Here is a 15,935-nt window from a genome sequence, read left to right as displayed (position 1 = left end):
AAAAAAAATATATTCTAAAGGGAGCCAACCCCCCAACAAACGTGTTTTTCTTAATTTCCCCTCTTTGCAGTAGTAAGAGGGGTGGTATATTAGAAATTCTTCTACCCTCTTTTACAAGAGTCTGGTAGGATAGTCAAAGCCAGGCAGTGGGAAGGGTGCATATTTATGCATTCTTCTGCCTGAAGTTTCCTGAAGTTCTGAGCATTAGCATCTGTTAGGAAAAAAAAAAAAAATCAGGATCATGTGAAAGTATCTTGGAAGCTCCTGATGCAATCAGTTAAACAGCTGCCTTGTAGCTGCCAGTTGGTAGTTATGGCTCTAGGAGTAAGTCAAAGAAATAAACGAAGAGAGAATAGCAGAAACAGTGGGTAAAAGTGTGTAAATAAACTGCAGCACTGTTGTTAAGTGTATTTTTCATTTTTATCTTCCATACTGTCTTTGAAGTAGCAGATGTCACTGCTCTATCCAGCCATTGCGCTTAAGGTTGCTTCTTAGCTGTCCAGTTTTACTATGGACTTACTAGTTGTTGTTGGAGCTATGCTGTAACAATTGTAGCCAAGTTTTACATGTGAAGATGGAAGCCTTAGCTGTACCTTGTTTTTGCTCTTAATTATGTGCTGGAACTTGTTCGAAGAGCTCTCTCATCTCTAAGGCTGTATATGAACTACTGAGATCAAGCCAATTGCTTGTTTTGCCTACATAGTAATATCTGTGTATTGCTTATTCATAGTTGTATACAGTAACAGTTATTTTAAAAGTCAGGGTGAAATCTGTTCCTGGGAGTATATGTACAGTTCTGAAGACTTCTGAAAACGCATAACACAGGCAGTAATTTTACTGAAGAAATAAGGTCAGTCAGATAAGGTAAATTCTATTGGTTAAAGTCTTCAGCTTCTCTCTTCACTCTCAGTTTTCGTTGTCTAGGAAATCAAGGCTGTTTTGGACAGATTATCTCCTTACACATGTATTAAGACATAAACTGAGTTGAGTTGACAACATCTTGTATGATGATGAAACTATTCAGCTTCCTTCGGAATAAAGAAGACCACAGGAACTATCTTGTAGAATTGGTATTTGAGGCTCAGAAACCAAGAACTATTATTTCTCCTCTTTTTAGTAGGTGGGAAAATAGGATGGACAGTGTAACGTATGACTTTCCCATAGAAGATGTGGACTGTGATGTGGTAATGAAATGATACTTTTTGATTTAATTGTTGTTTTCTGGAAAACAAGATCAGTATTGCTTTTATTATATGCATTTTGCAGCAACTTGGGGCGAAAACAGTCTGGAGGAGGGAGCATGTATTGAGCCTCAGGCTAGGATGCACAGCTGCGGCTGCTCTGTATTGTCCTAGTAGAAGGACCACACAAATCTCAGCCTCCTTCTTAATTTCCATCGGCTGTGTTTGACCTCGGTGTTTGTGTAATGTTTTAAACTTTATAAGAAAGATATTGCAAGGAATCTGAGGTTACGCAACGTGTCACTTCCTGACCAATAGATACTATGCATCTTTCCTCCTGTCTTAGGTGCCAGAGATATATTTCACTGATCCAAAACAGTTGCTTCAGATTTTCCATGATCTAGAAGAACAAAACCTTGCATTGATTCGAACTATTCAAGATTTAGGAGAAACAGTGGATGAAATTGCATACACAACCAATGCTATAAAGGAAAACTTGTAAGATTTTATCTGTCTGCGTATTGGAAATGCATATTAGAAAATCAAAATTTTAGCTTATTAGGTTGTCTCTTGGGTTCACAGCAGGTAGACAATGAACCTTATCTATGTTTTGTATGTGTCTCAATTGTAATTCTTGAGGTCCGCAAGTTCTTGATCATGTTGTAGTGGAGTAGAGGAGAAGGAGGATCCTCGTGCTGCTATCTAAATTGTCCACACCCCAACTTATTGTCAGCCAAGAATCTCAGGGGCTGGGGGATTGGTCTGCAAGTTCCCAATACATTTTAGTAGAAGTGTAACTATACTTTTTCTGTTCTCTCAAGGACAGGAGATCCTTCTTTGCTTCCTACCTTAAAGAGCTAGTATGCACTAACACAAAGGTGACTGCATTTCAAGGCAAAAGGACATGATACATATGAATATGTATGTTTGTCTTGGTGTGTATAGAATGTTATGTATCCGGACCTTTTGTCTGCCAGCATATTTGAGGTATATTAATATACCTGTATGAGTGTACAGGATTTTTTTTCTTAATGTTTAAATAGTTCAAAATTTATAAATCCATCTTCATTTGTTGTTTATATTCTGCAGACTTGCCTTGTGTTACTGTATTTGCCAACAATGACTATAGACAGTTACTCTAGTGAAGTTCAAACAATTTTATTCCAGCTACATAGTCTGGTTTCTAATTGTGAGCTTGTTTAGGATGACAAACAAACAAAAAAAATCTTCTGTATTTTGTCTGGAAGGTTAAACCAGATTCTGTGCTACACATCACAAAACAGAGATACTTAAATTAGTTCTGACAAGCTAGACTGGGTATAGGGAGCAGTCTAGCTGAAGTAGCAAATACTGGTTCAGAAGATAGCTTGTTAGTGTTAGCTAAGAGATTTCCACACCCCATTAATATGAGTAATGCGACGTATCTGATAACTAGATTCAGGAGTGCTGAGAAGCTACTGTAATGGTTGGTTTCTAATATTTTAGTAGCTTTCTGAATGATCTGGGTAAACTGCTGATTGATCTTACTCTACAAATGGATCTGCTCATGTGAAGACTGAGACTTTTTCTGTTTTTACCACAGAGCTGACAAAATAAGGATCCTGGCTAGACACAAAGAGGTGCTAGAAGCAGCCTGTATTAGAGAAGAAGAAAAAAGCACCCAGTTGGCGCTAAAAACTAAGGTGTTTTCTGTTGGAGAGTTTAGTTCAGAAATCCAGGTATCTTTTTTGCAAAACACATTTCAAAAAAACAAAATTTTGGTTCACAAGTTTAGAAACAAATTCTTATTTGTATCCATGAAAGAAGAATATCAAGGAATTAATAGAGCTGCTAGGATGGGAATTCATATATGTGTTGTACTAAAGGTACAGCAGAAGTATAAGGTACTCTGAAGATCTCTTTCTGCTCCATGCCTAATATATTATTTTTGTCTTTATTATTACTATTACCTCATTACTGTCTGTGGCCACACAAGTCACTGAAACAGAAGCCAGATAGTTCTCCTTTTGCAGTTAGGGTACAATAAATCTGCTAGTTGATGACGTTAAGAAAACAGATAAAAAAGATAACTTGAGAGGACTTTTTTTTTTTGCCCTTAGAGTATATACTTTGAAAACTGGGCTGCAGAGTGTGTTAATAGAACATAAATTGTGTAGAATTGTACACCTGCACAAGGATATAAAGAGCCACATTTTTGAAAAATGTAGATGAGAAAGAGGCTGAATAGGGGTTGATATCTGAGACTACAGTTTAAGAATCATGTGGTTTTGCTTAAGGAAAATACACTGAGATCATGTGGACATACTAAATGATACCTTTGCTCTGCTCTCAGTGTGAGCCAGAATTATATCTGGCAACTCAAATCCAGTCAATTCATAGTCTGATTTTAGGAAGTGACCCCATATAGAGCAATTCATTTTAGGAGAGTAAACAAATGCTAGAAATCTTTCTTTCTTCTTTTTAGAAAAACACACTTCTTGCCTGAAACCACTTTTATCTTAGAAAGATGCTTGTATTTGTAAAGATGTATCTTTCATGTCACAGATAAAGCTGAAAAGTCACAATCACTTCTGGTAAAAACTTCTCAACATTATGAGTGTCATCTCATGTTCCACTGCAAAGTAATAATGCAGTATTTATCCTCACCAAGGACAATGAGGTGATGGTCTTGACTGGGAAATCAGATAATACTCTTCAGATATCTAAGAATTCTAATACTGCACTCTGTTCTTTAGTAGTCTATAATCCTGAAACAAAAAAGGCATACCAAAAGGCACAGTCTAAAAGATTGAACATAGTTTTACAAACTTAATCCTACCACAGATCCAGACAGACTTCTAAAAAGGTTTCACAAAAAGTGTTCTACTTTTTCCTCAAAGTAAACATGTTCCGTATTTGAGAGGATTATCAAGCGCTCAGAAAGTATTCCATTCTCTGGATCTTGCTATTACTTCATCACCTTTGGGAAAACTACTTCCGTCAAGGGTTGTGCAACTTTATTGAAAGGGAAGTGAATCCAAAAATAGTCACTATGCTAATGACGTGTTTTAATTCCAAATTAAACCTAACACTCCAACCTGTCTCTGTTAAAGTTGTCTTCCATGATGGGCTATTTGCTGAAGACATTATTTACCCCTTTCTGATGTTTAGAAGAGGTTCTTTTGCAACACACAGGAAAAATTTTATTTTCACAGTTTCTCTGTAGAATAGAAGATAGGGGAAGCCTGTTCAATTTTTTTCCTTGCTTAGATCCACTGTATAAAGTTCAGAATGGTCACCTGGCCCCCACAGCTTTCACTAAACCCAGACAATTGGGTTTCAATAACTTCCACCTTCCAGGATATTTAATTTTCATATCGCCAAATACCTAGTTCACAAAATGCTCCTACAATTTTTGGCAGGTCAAACTCACACTGCCTATACTAAATTAAACACCTATGTGATAGCACCAAGGAGATTCAAGGGAAAATCAAACCAACTCTGACTAGAACGTTGGCTTGTCAAAGGGAGTCTTTAGAAAAGACTTGGAAGTACCTCCAGGACATTTTTCAGTTATTCATTGGCCTCGGCCTGAAGGTGATCGTGCAACAACCATCACATCAGCTAAGAGTAATGGGAAGTTTAGGGCTTGCTCTCTCCCTCCCCCCTTGCACTGCCATACAGTTTTCCATTCTTTTGATGATGCCCTTTGAGTCATATAAAAAGTTCAGGTCTCGCATACCAGAATTTTCAAAACCCGCCTGGACACGATCCTATGCAATGCGTTCTAGATGACCCTGCTTGAGCAGGGGGGTTGGACTAGATGATCTCCAGAGGTCCCTTCCAACCTCGGCCATTCTGTGATTCTTATTGAAATCAATTTATGTTTTCTTCCACAAGCTTCATTCTAATTATGATGAAACTAAGCTAATTGCCCTACATGTCTGAAGCTCTCCAGCCTTCTGCCTAAAGATGAAGCACTCCTTTCTTTAGGTAGTCTAGTATGTGGATCAGTAGATGTAATAGGTTAAGTTCACTGGCTAAGTTGGAATAGATATCAGAGACCATTTTCTTAGGGCACAGGCACTGCTCAACTGGTTCTCTGAGCAATATTCTTATGTTTGATATTTGAACATTCTGCATGTTCCATTAGAAGAAACATCCAGTGAGCAAGCTCCCTTTAGCATGGAAAACTTTGCAGTTTCATTTTAGATGAAGTATCACGGCCTTTCCTTGTCAGCTGTTTAGTTGTTTAGCATAGAGCAAACTACTGTTTAGTATAGAGCACGACCACATATACGTGTCCTCCAAAAACAAAAAACTACTTACCCATTCATATGTTCTATGACCTACCTTCTTTACCCTCTGCATCCTATTATATCTTTAGCTGAAAAAGCACTGAATGGCTACTGTCCTCAAACTTTGTTCAATTGGAGGCAGGAGGCAGTAGTGCAGTCGTGAGTTTTCTTGCTCATAATACAGAATGTATCCTTTTCCCATTGAGCGCCTGGAACACTGAACAGGAAGTGTAACCACATTTTATTAGCCAAACAGGTAAGCTTACCTGCTTTTTAATTTACCATTAAGCTGTCATAAGAAGGACCTCTACATTGGCTACATTGCTGTTGCCTGCGATGGGTCGCTGAGCCAACACACAGACAGCTGCCTGCCATCTCAAAAAGATGAACTCCAGTTAGCAAACAAGAAAGATTTGGAAGAATATTGTTCGGTTTATTCAACAGTTCACATAACATACAAAGGTTCTCCTGTTACTGATGTGATAACAGATGTCTGTCACACTGATGTAAATGCACATCAAAATTACATACTGCCATTTTCACAGGATTTTCACAAATAAGTAGAAATACTACTTTTGCTATATTTTTTGTAGATTTGTCATGAGTTTATTTTTACTTTTAAGGACAGAATGCTGGATTTGCTTAATGAAAAGATTGCAGAAGTATATAAATTTAGTGTTGGAACAGAAGCTGCATCAAATCTTAGCTCAATTCAAATGTTGAAAAGAATTGAGGATCGAATAGAAGAACTGTGTGAATTAATGGAAACAATCCCAAGAGAAGTTATTGAAAGAGCTGAGAAAAGAAAGATGAATGAGAAAAGGAAAAGGTAAAAAATCCACTCTGCATGAAATTTGGATGATCTCGTCTAGTTTGTTCTTTTGTGGTCTCGTTATTAAGTTCCCCACTAAAAGCTGATAGTTGTTGTTTTTTTCTGTCCTCTAAACCATTTTTACCGGTACCCAGAGTATAGCAGAAGCTGTTTATATGCCATACACTTGACTACTAGCTAGTACATACTTGAAAGTAATATACCTATGGTTTCTAGAATTCATTGGTTGACTAAGTACCTCAGGGAAGGTAGAAATTGTCTTTTCAATGTCATTTTCATTTTGCACAGTGTCAAATACCAAATATAGTTGGATTCCAATCTGGGACACAGCTCTCTAAGCACAATGGTACTATGTAATGATGACATATACATAATGATTTTTTTTTTTTAAATCTGCGTCACTGATACTAAAATAAGGGAAAACAGATTATTGAATGATACTGCATATCTGCTAAAATGTGTTCAAACTGTACTTTACATTTGCTGGAAGAATAATCCTCCCTACCTACACATTACAGCTTACTTGAATTTTGTGCTGCACTGTTCTCTAAGAAATCCAAAAGAAGATGATAGGAGAAATGTGCCTATACATCTCTTCTCATACAGATCTTACTTCATGGATTCTTACAGAGCTTGAGTTGTACATAAAGATACTGTTACAAATAATATCACTGTTTCTTCATACACAAGTACAACGAAATTCTGACACATATATTATGAGGTGGATGGGGTTCCTATGTCAACTAGTAAGTGCCTACTCTATTCGTAGTAGCAAACACCTTTTAGTTTACTATGCAGTCCAGTTAGGAGACAAACACAATCAGGATAGGCTGTAGGCTTGATTATGCTCACTGTAAATTGGAAGGACTTTTGCCAGTGAAATCAATAGGAGCAAGGAATACAGCCTAAGCTATGTAATATATGCAGAGAATCAGCATGTAAGTCCATAGAGATGGCTGCTAAAATATATTATTACACTGGTGCTTTGGTCATTCTATAAGCAGGAACATCAGACCAGCCTGCAAGAATTTACTGGCTGTGATAAAGAAAACGAATGGATGGAACATTTTTTATTCCTGTTTCTTTCCCTCTTGTGCTTCTTTTGTTAAAAAGATAACATTTTACACACACTGTACTTGATACAAATACTACCAGTTAGGTATCATGGAGATGGAATTTTCTAACAAAATTGCCAAACACTCCTTGCTTGCATGGTGCACCAAATTTTAAGTTTACAATTGGCCAGAAAAACAAATTTAATATGATGATCACTCAGTTGTTTTTGAAGAACTATAATGTACTTTTCCATGTACTAAAAAAATGCAGAAATATTGTTTAATACCATGTTGACATTAAGTGGCTCCAGTTATATTATTGTACTCTACAGAAATATTAAATCTTTAGTCCTGTCAATTTGTTCTATATCATGGTTTCAAACCATCAGTTTTTAGTTTGTAATATTTACTATTATAATTTATAATGCTTTGCAAGTATTTTGACAAAAAATTAAGTTCTGTTTTTTTATAGTGTACATCAGATATGACCTTTCAAAAGACACATGTAAATGTCTCAGTATTCTGATTCATTTCTCAATAGTCCCTTGCAAAAAGAAACAAAAACGAGGTGGCTGCTTTCCAGATGAAGGATACAGGATGTCTGTCCTGGAATATCAGCAGCCTATTTAAAGTTGGAGAGAATCTGCCACATTCAGAACAACAAGCACAAAATGCTCCCCTCCCTCTTTTTTTCTTTTTTTGCTGCTAGAAGTTTCCTTCAAACAGAGGTTTCTACTCATTTTAAACTGCTGTGAGTCTTCCTTGTGCTAAGATTTCTTCTAGCAAAAAAAAAAAAAAAAAAAAAACCACACACCACACACAACTATTTCTCTAACAAGCATCCTTGTTCAACATTTAAGAATTCTCTGCCCCAAAGGAATGGAAGTGGAGGAAGCATGCTTGCTATGAATCACCAGAGGGCTTTAACACTTTCTGCAAGGCAGAAATATTTTCTTTACCCTCATTGAAGGGATTGAGCATGCTTGTCCATACAGCATGACCCAAGAGATATCCTTCTGCATGCATGTACATACATGCCTCTGTTTAGTTGAGGAAGTAGTCACATTGACAGTTTATGTAATCAGAGCCTAAACAGGGAGCTTGAGTTTTGATTACCGTATGACAGCCTACCATGCAATTAGTAGGCCCGGTTCATCAGTTTCTTCTAGATGACTGCTTGCTTTGTTTTCCTAAGCTGTTGACAAACAGAACCCAATCCTTCCTGACCAACTCCCATTTCAAAAGTGTTTATTGCCTCTCAGGTTAACACAGTTTCTTCCTTTTTAAAATCACAAGCTTTTTCCATCTTATTTCTTCCTTATGAGTTTCTCAGGCATTTCCTCTTCCATGTCCACTACAGGTTACGTGAATTAAAACTGAAACAAGAAAAGGAACTTCAGACAGAACGTCTAAAGTCTTCTCTACAGAGAGCTATTTCAGAACCAAAGAAAAAGGTTTGTTCTTAGCCTGTTCTTTCATTGTTTCATAATGCCACCCAAAGATATTCTCCTTGTGGAAATTCATCTCTAGTGCCTTTAATCCTAATTATTAAGATGAGCTCTTTCCTGTATAGGAGGCACACGCATAATAACGACCCATTACCTTTTCCCGCAGTTACTCACTACTGTGTCCTTCTTCAGTAAACGCAGTGATAGTAGATGAAGAAACAGAGTTAACTCTGTGGGCTTTACCTTAAAAAGCAGTTGACTAACTTACTAACACAACTATAAACACCTTCTTATTCTGCATAACTTAAGTTCCGGGGAAACTGTACTATTGTTAGAGAAGGAAATTGTAACTGATTTAGCTTCGGCGCTGTTAGAGAAGGAAATTGTAGCTGACTTGCCTCAGCTTAGCATAAGTCTGACTCTTACTTAGCATAAGCGCCTAAAGCAGATGAAGCCTGCAGGCCTCAAGGCTGAACTGTCAGTGAACCTGAGAAACGTTGCTGAAGATGTGACGTTGCCGATGACGTAACTGCAAAACCAATTAAAAACAGCTAATGAAGATACAAAACTTGCTAATAAGGATACAAAGTAGAATGCAGGAGAAAAGATGGGATGCACCTGGGTTGTGGTTGACCTTCAAGAAGATAAAGGACTGTGGGAAACAAGGACATGGCAACCAGCCTGGGATGTAGGGCAGGACCTGTCAGAAGAAAGACCATTGACTCAGTAAAGAAGATTGGAGGAGACCTTCACTGGCAGGCGGGGAAATAAAACTGCAAGGGGTATAATTACCCCAGAATTTCTTTGGTCGGGGTCCCTCCCCGGAGGCACACAGCTCGAGCTGTTACTATGCTGTAACTTCATATAAATAAATAATTAATTTCGCTGCTAGACATACGTGAGACTCTGCTCCTCAGAGACCTAGGGTCGAATTGTTTCCATAACAGCTATACACAAAAGCATCTTCACCCTGCAAATACAGCTCAAAATCCTTTTAATTGAGAAGATAAATAATTGATAGACAGCTGAGTTTACAGCTGAAGGGGCTGACAGACATTCAAAATATTTGCCATCTACTATTTGCCATTGTCACCTAGGTGGTATTTGCAGGTGACATGTCTCTACTGCTCTAGGGAATCACAAACTAAATGGACAGTCAATCCTGAATTGACATAAATGGATAATATTTTGTATAAGCCTTCAATTTCAGTGCAGCATTTTGCCAACTCCTTGGAAGGACAAGCATAGGAAGTGGGAATACCTTCCCAACACAGGATGTTAGTCCCTCTGTGCTACTATATACAGAAAGAAAGTGCAGGGAGTGCTTCCTGAAGAGCATTGTTTCAGAGGAGAAGTACAACTTAGCTTCTGGAGGTACTTTTCTTTTCCATCAGTGTTTGAAAAAGCCCAGGAAGAACAGTTGTTCAGCATTGGGAATATGCCGTCAACTGTAATAATCCACCTTGACTTTAATTTTTTTTTTTTTTTTGTATACAGATGTAAAAAAAGAGTACAATAATGAAGGAAATGCAGTATTACAAATTATATGTAATTTTAGATTTTCCTGCTCTTAGATTAAGTTAAAATATGCAAGTATTTATTGTTGAACATACAGGAAAGGATCAAGGCTACTGTTACTTACTAGTTGACTGCTTACTAGTTAAATTTTCTGATTGGTATTTGATTCAATTTCAGCCCTTACAGGAGTACACTTGAAACAATCATTAAAAGATTAATAGTATACTTCCTTATTTCTATAAGAGCAGATGTTTACCAGTTGGATTATTTGACTTAAAAAAAAATTCTAATGGCAGCTTAGGGGGAGATCTTTACAAGGAAAAAAGGAAAGCTCCTTAAAGCTTAGTCTAACCTAGAGATTTACTCATCTACTTGTGTGAAAATACAGAATAGGAAGACATCACTCCTCTTAGTGGACATAGCCATGTGAGAAAAAAAATCATCTGTGAAATAACAGCTCTATCTTGACAAGAAGTGCATGTTGGCTTGGTTAAAATTATCTGGAGAAGCATACAGCTATGCTGGCAGAAAAGCTTCTACGAGCCTACACACTCTAACTGAAGAATCTGTCAACTATATAAACCAGACTTGTTTGCCTCTCATTCTTGCCACTGAAAACAATCCAGAACACATTTGTTCTAATTGTTTTAAGAAGTCTCCTAAATTCATAGCCAGTTTAAAAGTACTGGATTATTCTTTTGTTAACACTAACATTTAGGTTAAATAGTTCTTTTTTAGGTTAAATAGTTCTTTTTCCCTTTCCTGATAGCACCATAAGATACTTCTTTAACAGAATGGGGAAGTAAGCCTTTAAGTTGGCAAAAGGAAGGGACTGGTTTAAGTAAGAAAAGTTCTTCCCAAGTATATCCTTTGTGATTTTTCACTTTTTGTGGCAACATACAGGTGTAAACATTAAACGAATACACATACAGCCACATGGATGACTTCCAAAATGAAAAAGAAACAGGGCAACCTATCTCCGTAGTAGCTGTCCCAGCACAGTTTCTTCTCTAATTCACATAACCGCTGTTCTTTCCAAATACAGCCCAAAGCACCCACTCGTCTTTCACTGCAATCATCTTTCAAGGGATGCACGATCCTAGCCTAAGGACAAGGAGACCTATATTCAGTTTGTGCCCCACAACAGTTACCATCTACTTAACTTTTGTACAGAACTTTCCCCCTCCTTACTTCAAAACACTCTGAGAAAGGAAACAGTGCCATCATTTCCATTTTTCAGATAGAATTCAGGTACAGAAGTTGCAGTGACTTAGCCAGCAGTTCAGCAAGCCACTGATATGGAACTTAGAGCCAGAACCCTGTCCCTTGTCAGTGAGATCTGCTTATGCAGCTGGGTCACTTCCCATTTTTGCTCCATTCCCCATCTGTAAAACAGGGGTAATATTCTGTAGTTCACAGCAGAAGTACAGGAGGCATTCACTCTGCAGTGCAAGTACAGTAATGCTAAGGCCCATCAAAGTAACACAATGGTTCTAACTTGCATTCATGAACTACACCTCTAGCTATTGGCGTTCTGATTTGTAGAATGCCTTTCCAAACTGAATTTACAGTTAGAGACACTCTTAGCTCTACTAAGACCTCATCACAGCCTCAAACAGGGAGTCTTTGACTGACAGTCTTGGCACAGCAATGTTCTATTTTCATTAAAAAAATGCTGATAGTAAGTTAGCCTCCACGCTTACTCTTAACAATTAAAAAACAAGGTTACACACTTCGGCCAAAATCTTAATATTCTAGATGCCTGGTGACAGAGAGAAGTTTTCTTTATGACAGAAACTCAGAAAGTATACTGCCACTTGTATTATGTTGTCTTAACTATTAATGCCACTGACATTTATGGAGGCTTGTAACTGGCAGTGTCCCCTAGGGGTCAATACTTAGTCCAGTATTGTTTAACCTGTTCATCGATGATCTGGATGAAGGGACAGAGGGCACCCTCAGCAAGTTTACTGATGATACTAAACTAGGAGGAGTGGCTGACACACCAGAAGGCTGTGCTGCCATTCTGAGGGACCTGGACAGGCCAGAGAGCTGGGTGGAGAGGAACCCCATGAAGTTCAACAAAGGCAAGTGCAGGGTCCTGCACCTGGGGAAGAATAACCCCATGCACCAGGACAGGCTGGGGGTTGACGTGCTGGAAAGCAGCTCTGCAGAGAAGGACCTGGGTTTCCTGGTAGACAAGTTAAGCATGAGCCAGCAATGTGCCCTTGTGGCCAAGAAGGCCAGTGGTGTCCTGGGGTGCATTAGGCAGAGTGTTGCCAGCAGGTGGAGGGAGGTGATCCTGCCCCTCTCCTCAGCCCTGGGGAGGCCGCATCTGGAGTACTGTGTCCCATTCTGGGCTCCCCAGTCCAAGAGAGACATGGAGCTAGCTATTGCAGTGAGTCCAGCAGAGGGCTACAAAGATGATGAGGGGCCTGGAGCATCTCTCCTCTGAAGAAAGGCTGAGAGAGCTGTGCCTGTTTAGCCTGAAGAGAAGACTGAGAAGGGATCTCACCAACGGGTACAAGTATCTGAAGGGAGGCTGCCAAGAGGATGGGGCCAGACTCTTCTCCGTGGTGCCCAGCAATAGGACAAGAGGCGACGGGCACAAACTGAAACACAGGAAGTTCCACCTAAACCTGAGAAAAAACTTCTTTACTTACTGTGAGGGTGACAGAGCACTAAAAGGTTGCCCAGAGAGGGTGTGGAGTCTTCATCCTCGGGAGATATTCAAAACCCACCTGGACATGATCCCGTGCAACATGCTCTAGATGACCCTGCTTGCGCAGGGGACTAGATGATCTCCAGAGGTCCCTTCCAACCTTGGCCATTCTGTGATTCTGTGACATTTATGGGAGCTAACAGTCTCCTCTTTGTGTGGATATTAGCTACAAAGTCAGTACGATTGCATCTTTCCTTAATAATGATTCTACAACCATACTTCAGGCTTGCTTCATTACTCAGAGAAGCAGAGCGTTTCTTAGAGACACTGCACTATAGTGGATCTCTGTATTTCATCTACTGTGGGGTCTTTGCAACTACTTCCAAATAGTTTGTAAACACATTTAAAGATGAAGTGTATTCTAATAGCAACTATGTACATACCGTAAAGTATATACACTGCTGTATTTTCCTGTGTTTCAGACGGGAAGACGACTGGTATTTCGTTCACAGCCTCCAGCCGTTAAAGCAAAGAAGGTAGTTAAAGATGAAGTCCCTGCAAATACTGAAGATGACTCAGAGTTTTTCACTTAGAGGTGAAACTTACTTCCTACTGAAAACAGGGTTAACACAGCATTATGGCTGTCTTCTTAATCAACCAGTTGAGAGCAAAAGGAATCATTAGGAAAGCACCAGTACTCTGCAGCAGGCACATCAAGATGTTTTTAAAAGGTTTGTGCCACTGCTCATTCTACAGCCTGCATCATCACCATTAGAGAGAGAAAAGGCTGTTCCTGCAAGCTCCTTCACTCTACTCATCCATTCAGCTTAGAGCAGCAGAACAAGCCACGTACACAAGACGGGGAGTTCTTTATCTTCCATTATATGCTAGCCTGCACTGCATTATGGCTACCTGACAGCCAAGTACTGATACTAAATGGAGCTGATAAAAGAATGAGCCATATATTTTCTCCCAGAGTACACAGCTTGGAAGATTTAATTCAGCTCTGGGAATCACTTAAATTCAAATGATCGCCTTAAAAAACAAAACAACCGAAACCCAAAGCTTTTAAGTATTACCAGTCTCAATGTATGACAATACTTTTAATACTCACTTTTCACTCTGAGTTTCTCAGTTTCAAACTGCAACAATTTCTTCTTCCTCCAGCATTAGTTTTTCCAGATGCCATTTAGAGATTACAAGTGATTTAAGCATTAGCTTCCTCCATATTAAAATACAGAGAACGAGAAGTAAACACCTTATTACAAAGTTGTGGAAAATAAAAAAGAAAAAAGTTTATTTCCAGATATACAAAACACCTATTCCCTCATTTCTCCATCTTCTTCTTCTTCTTCCACACCTCTGATGTACAAAACATTATTGCACCTGTAAACAGAATCAAAAAATTCCCTTAGCTGTAAATATAGGTTTTAATTTTCCTCACATATACATCATTTTAGGCATTTTCCTGTACGACAGTAGCCCAGCAACAGCAAAATTCTGCATAGTAAATTGTTGCTGTTGACCTTGCACAGCTTTTCCACAAAATTCATTATAACTGCAAAAAATAAGTTTTTTTAAAGTATTAACTGATTAACAATGCTGTACAAGACAATTTTACTTTTGGATTAACAATTATGGTCAAGCTTAATATGCAAGCATGTAAAATTTTACTCTACCAACGCTAAGGGATTAATAATCTACAATACTCGGGAAAACTAAGGCATTCAATTACTTAAGAGAGGCATCATAAATATTTATTTACGAGTACTTCAAAATTCAGTTTTCCTCTCTTCAGGAGGAATCTCAGCATAAAAGAGTTTGTAGTCTTTGCCCAGGAATTACATTAATGCTTATTTTGGTATATACTTACACAGGAAACACAGCACCTAGCATTACAAGTTTTAGCACAACTGATGTGAAAAAATTTAGAAAGACTCTGCCTCCACCATAAGAGCCCCAATTACCTTACCTTATCAAAACTTCACCAAGGTGTCCAGACAAGGCGCCATCTATATACTCTTCTGTGTTTGCAAGCTTAAGAAGGAAACCAGCAAGCGTTAAAGTGATCGTAATAGAAAACCTCACAGAAAGCACCACGTTTTGCCCACCGGCTGCTGTCTGGCCACCTTGATCGCAGGAGGCCATGCGCAGCTCTCACCCGGCTCCGGTCGAGCCCGCAGCAGAGACACTACAGATCCTTTAAAAGTGCCCGTCCCCCCACCTCCCCCAAGCAGCGGGTGCTCCGAGTCGAGCACAGGGCTGCCCCAGCCCGAAAGACCTCAGCGTGCCCCGGCGACGCGCCCCGCCGACCGCCGCCTCACCTGCATGTTCATGTAACCGTCGACGGAGACGAGGTAGCCCTTGTACTCCATCCCCCACTTGAGCTTCACCATCACCGGCTTCCCCGTCAGCCCGTTCAGGAAGGGCTTGGGGTTCAGGGGCAGGCTCTGCCGGCGAGAGCGGCCCGGTCAGCGTGCCCGATCCCCGCCCGCCCGCCCCGCCCCGCTGCCTCGAGACCGTTAATAACGGCCGCCGCCCCGCCGCCTCGAGACCGTTAATAACGGCCGCTGCGCCCGCTGCCCGCCCGGCCCCCTCCCCCGCGGTGCGGCGCGGCCCGGCCCGAGCGCGGCCCGGCCCGAGCGCGCGCCGCCCTCACCATGGCGAGGCAGCGACCGAGGGGGACGCGCAGGCCGCAGAGAAGCTGCTGCCGGGCCGCACGTGCGCCCGCCGCAGACCGGGAGCCACGGGAAGGCAGGCCCGCTCCGGCTTTCGCTTCCGGGGCGGCGCCCTGCCCTCCGACCTCTCACCCCGCGGCGCCGCAGTTTCCATAGGATGCGGCACCCCTGCGCGCCAAGAGAAAAGCGGCGCTGCCCATTGGCTGGGGGCTGCCACGGGCCTCCCTCATTGGCCGAGCTGGCGCAGCTCGGCCGTCTTCCAACCAATGGTCGGTCCCGCCAGC

General features: G+C 40.3%; 2 protein-coding genes across 8 annotated transcripts in view; one reads left to right on the top strand and one right to left on the bottom strand.

Moving 5' to 3' along the window:
• The window catches only part of CCDC38 (coiled-coil domain containing 38), a 27,305-nt gene extending 13,014 nt beyond the window's left edge, over nt 1-14,291 (top strand). For 4 of the 7 annotated variants that reach the window (XM_068938099.1, XM_009674534.2, XM_009674533.2 and 1 more), the window contains 6 exons: nt 1,118-1,184; nt 1,528-1,679; nt 2,764-2,899; nt 6,082-6,287; nt 8,706-8,799; nt 13,456-14,291. In XM_068938099.1, the coding sequence (XP_068794200.1) occupies nt 1,118-1,184; nt 1,528-1,679; nt 2,764-2,899; nt 6,082-6,287; nt 8,706-8,799; nt 13,456-13,566 (766 nt within the window). In that variant the 3' untranslated portion in view covers nt 13,567-14,291. Of the gene's footprint in view, nt 1-1,117; nt 1,185-1,527; nt 1,680-2,763; nt 2,900-6,081; nt 6,288-8,705; nt 8,800-8,959; nt 9,130-9,223; nt 9,419-13,455 lie in introns of those variants that run through there. The other 3 variants (XM_009674535.2, XM_009674536.2, XM_068938122.1) reach the window with 3 other exon arrangements.
• Nucleotides 14,244-15,935, bottom strand: SNRPF (small nuclear ribonucleoprotein polypeptide F). The gene is made up of 4 exons (XM_068938167.1): nt 15,633-15,935; nt 15,298-15,423; nt 14,946-15,010; nt 14,244-14,359 (listed from the first exon to the last, which is right to left on the bottom strand). The coding sequence occupies exons 1-4, from the start codon at nt 15,633-15,635 to the stop codon at nt 14,293-14,295; spliced, it is 261 nt and encodes an 86-aa protein (XP_068794268.1). The 5' UTR covers nt 15,636-15,935; the 3' UTR covers nt 14,244-14,292.

This window comes from Struthio camelus, chromosome 1, assembly GCF_040807025.1.
Source record: "Struthio camelus isolate bStrCam1 chromosome 1, bStrCam1.hap1, whole genome shotgun sequence".
Lineage (NCBI taxonomy): Eukaryota > Metazoa > Chordata > Aves > Struthioniformes > Struthionidae > Struthio > Struthio camelus.
Note: the sequence above shows the minus strand (reverse complement) of the source record. Positions and strands in the feature narration are given on the sequence as shown.

Excerpts from the sequence above, each read along its gene's own strand:
- SNRPF (XM_068938167.1), bottom strand. Across the intron at positions 15,011-15,297 it reads ACGGTTACATGAACATGCAG|CTTGCAAACACAGAAGAGTA; the intron begins GTGAGGCGGCGG and ends TTCCTTCTTAAG. Across the intron at positions 14,360-14,945 it reads CTTGGTGAAGTTTTGATAAG|GTGCAATAATGTTTTGTACA; the intron begins GTAAGGTAATTG and ends TTCTGTTTACAG.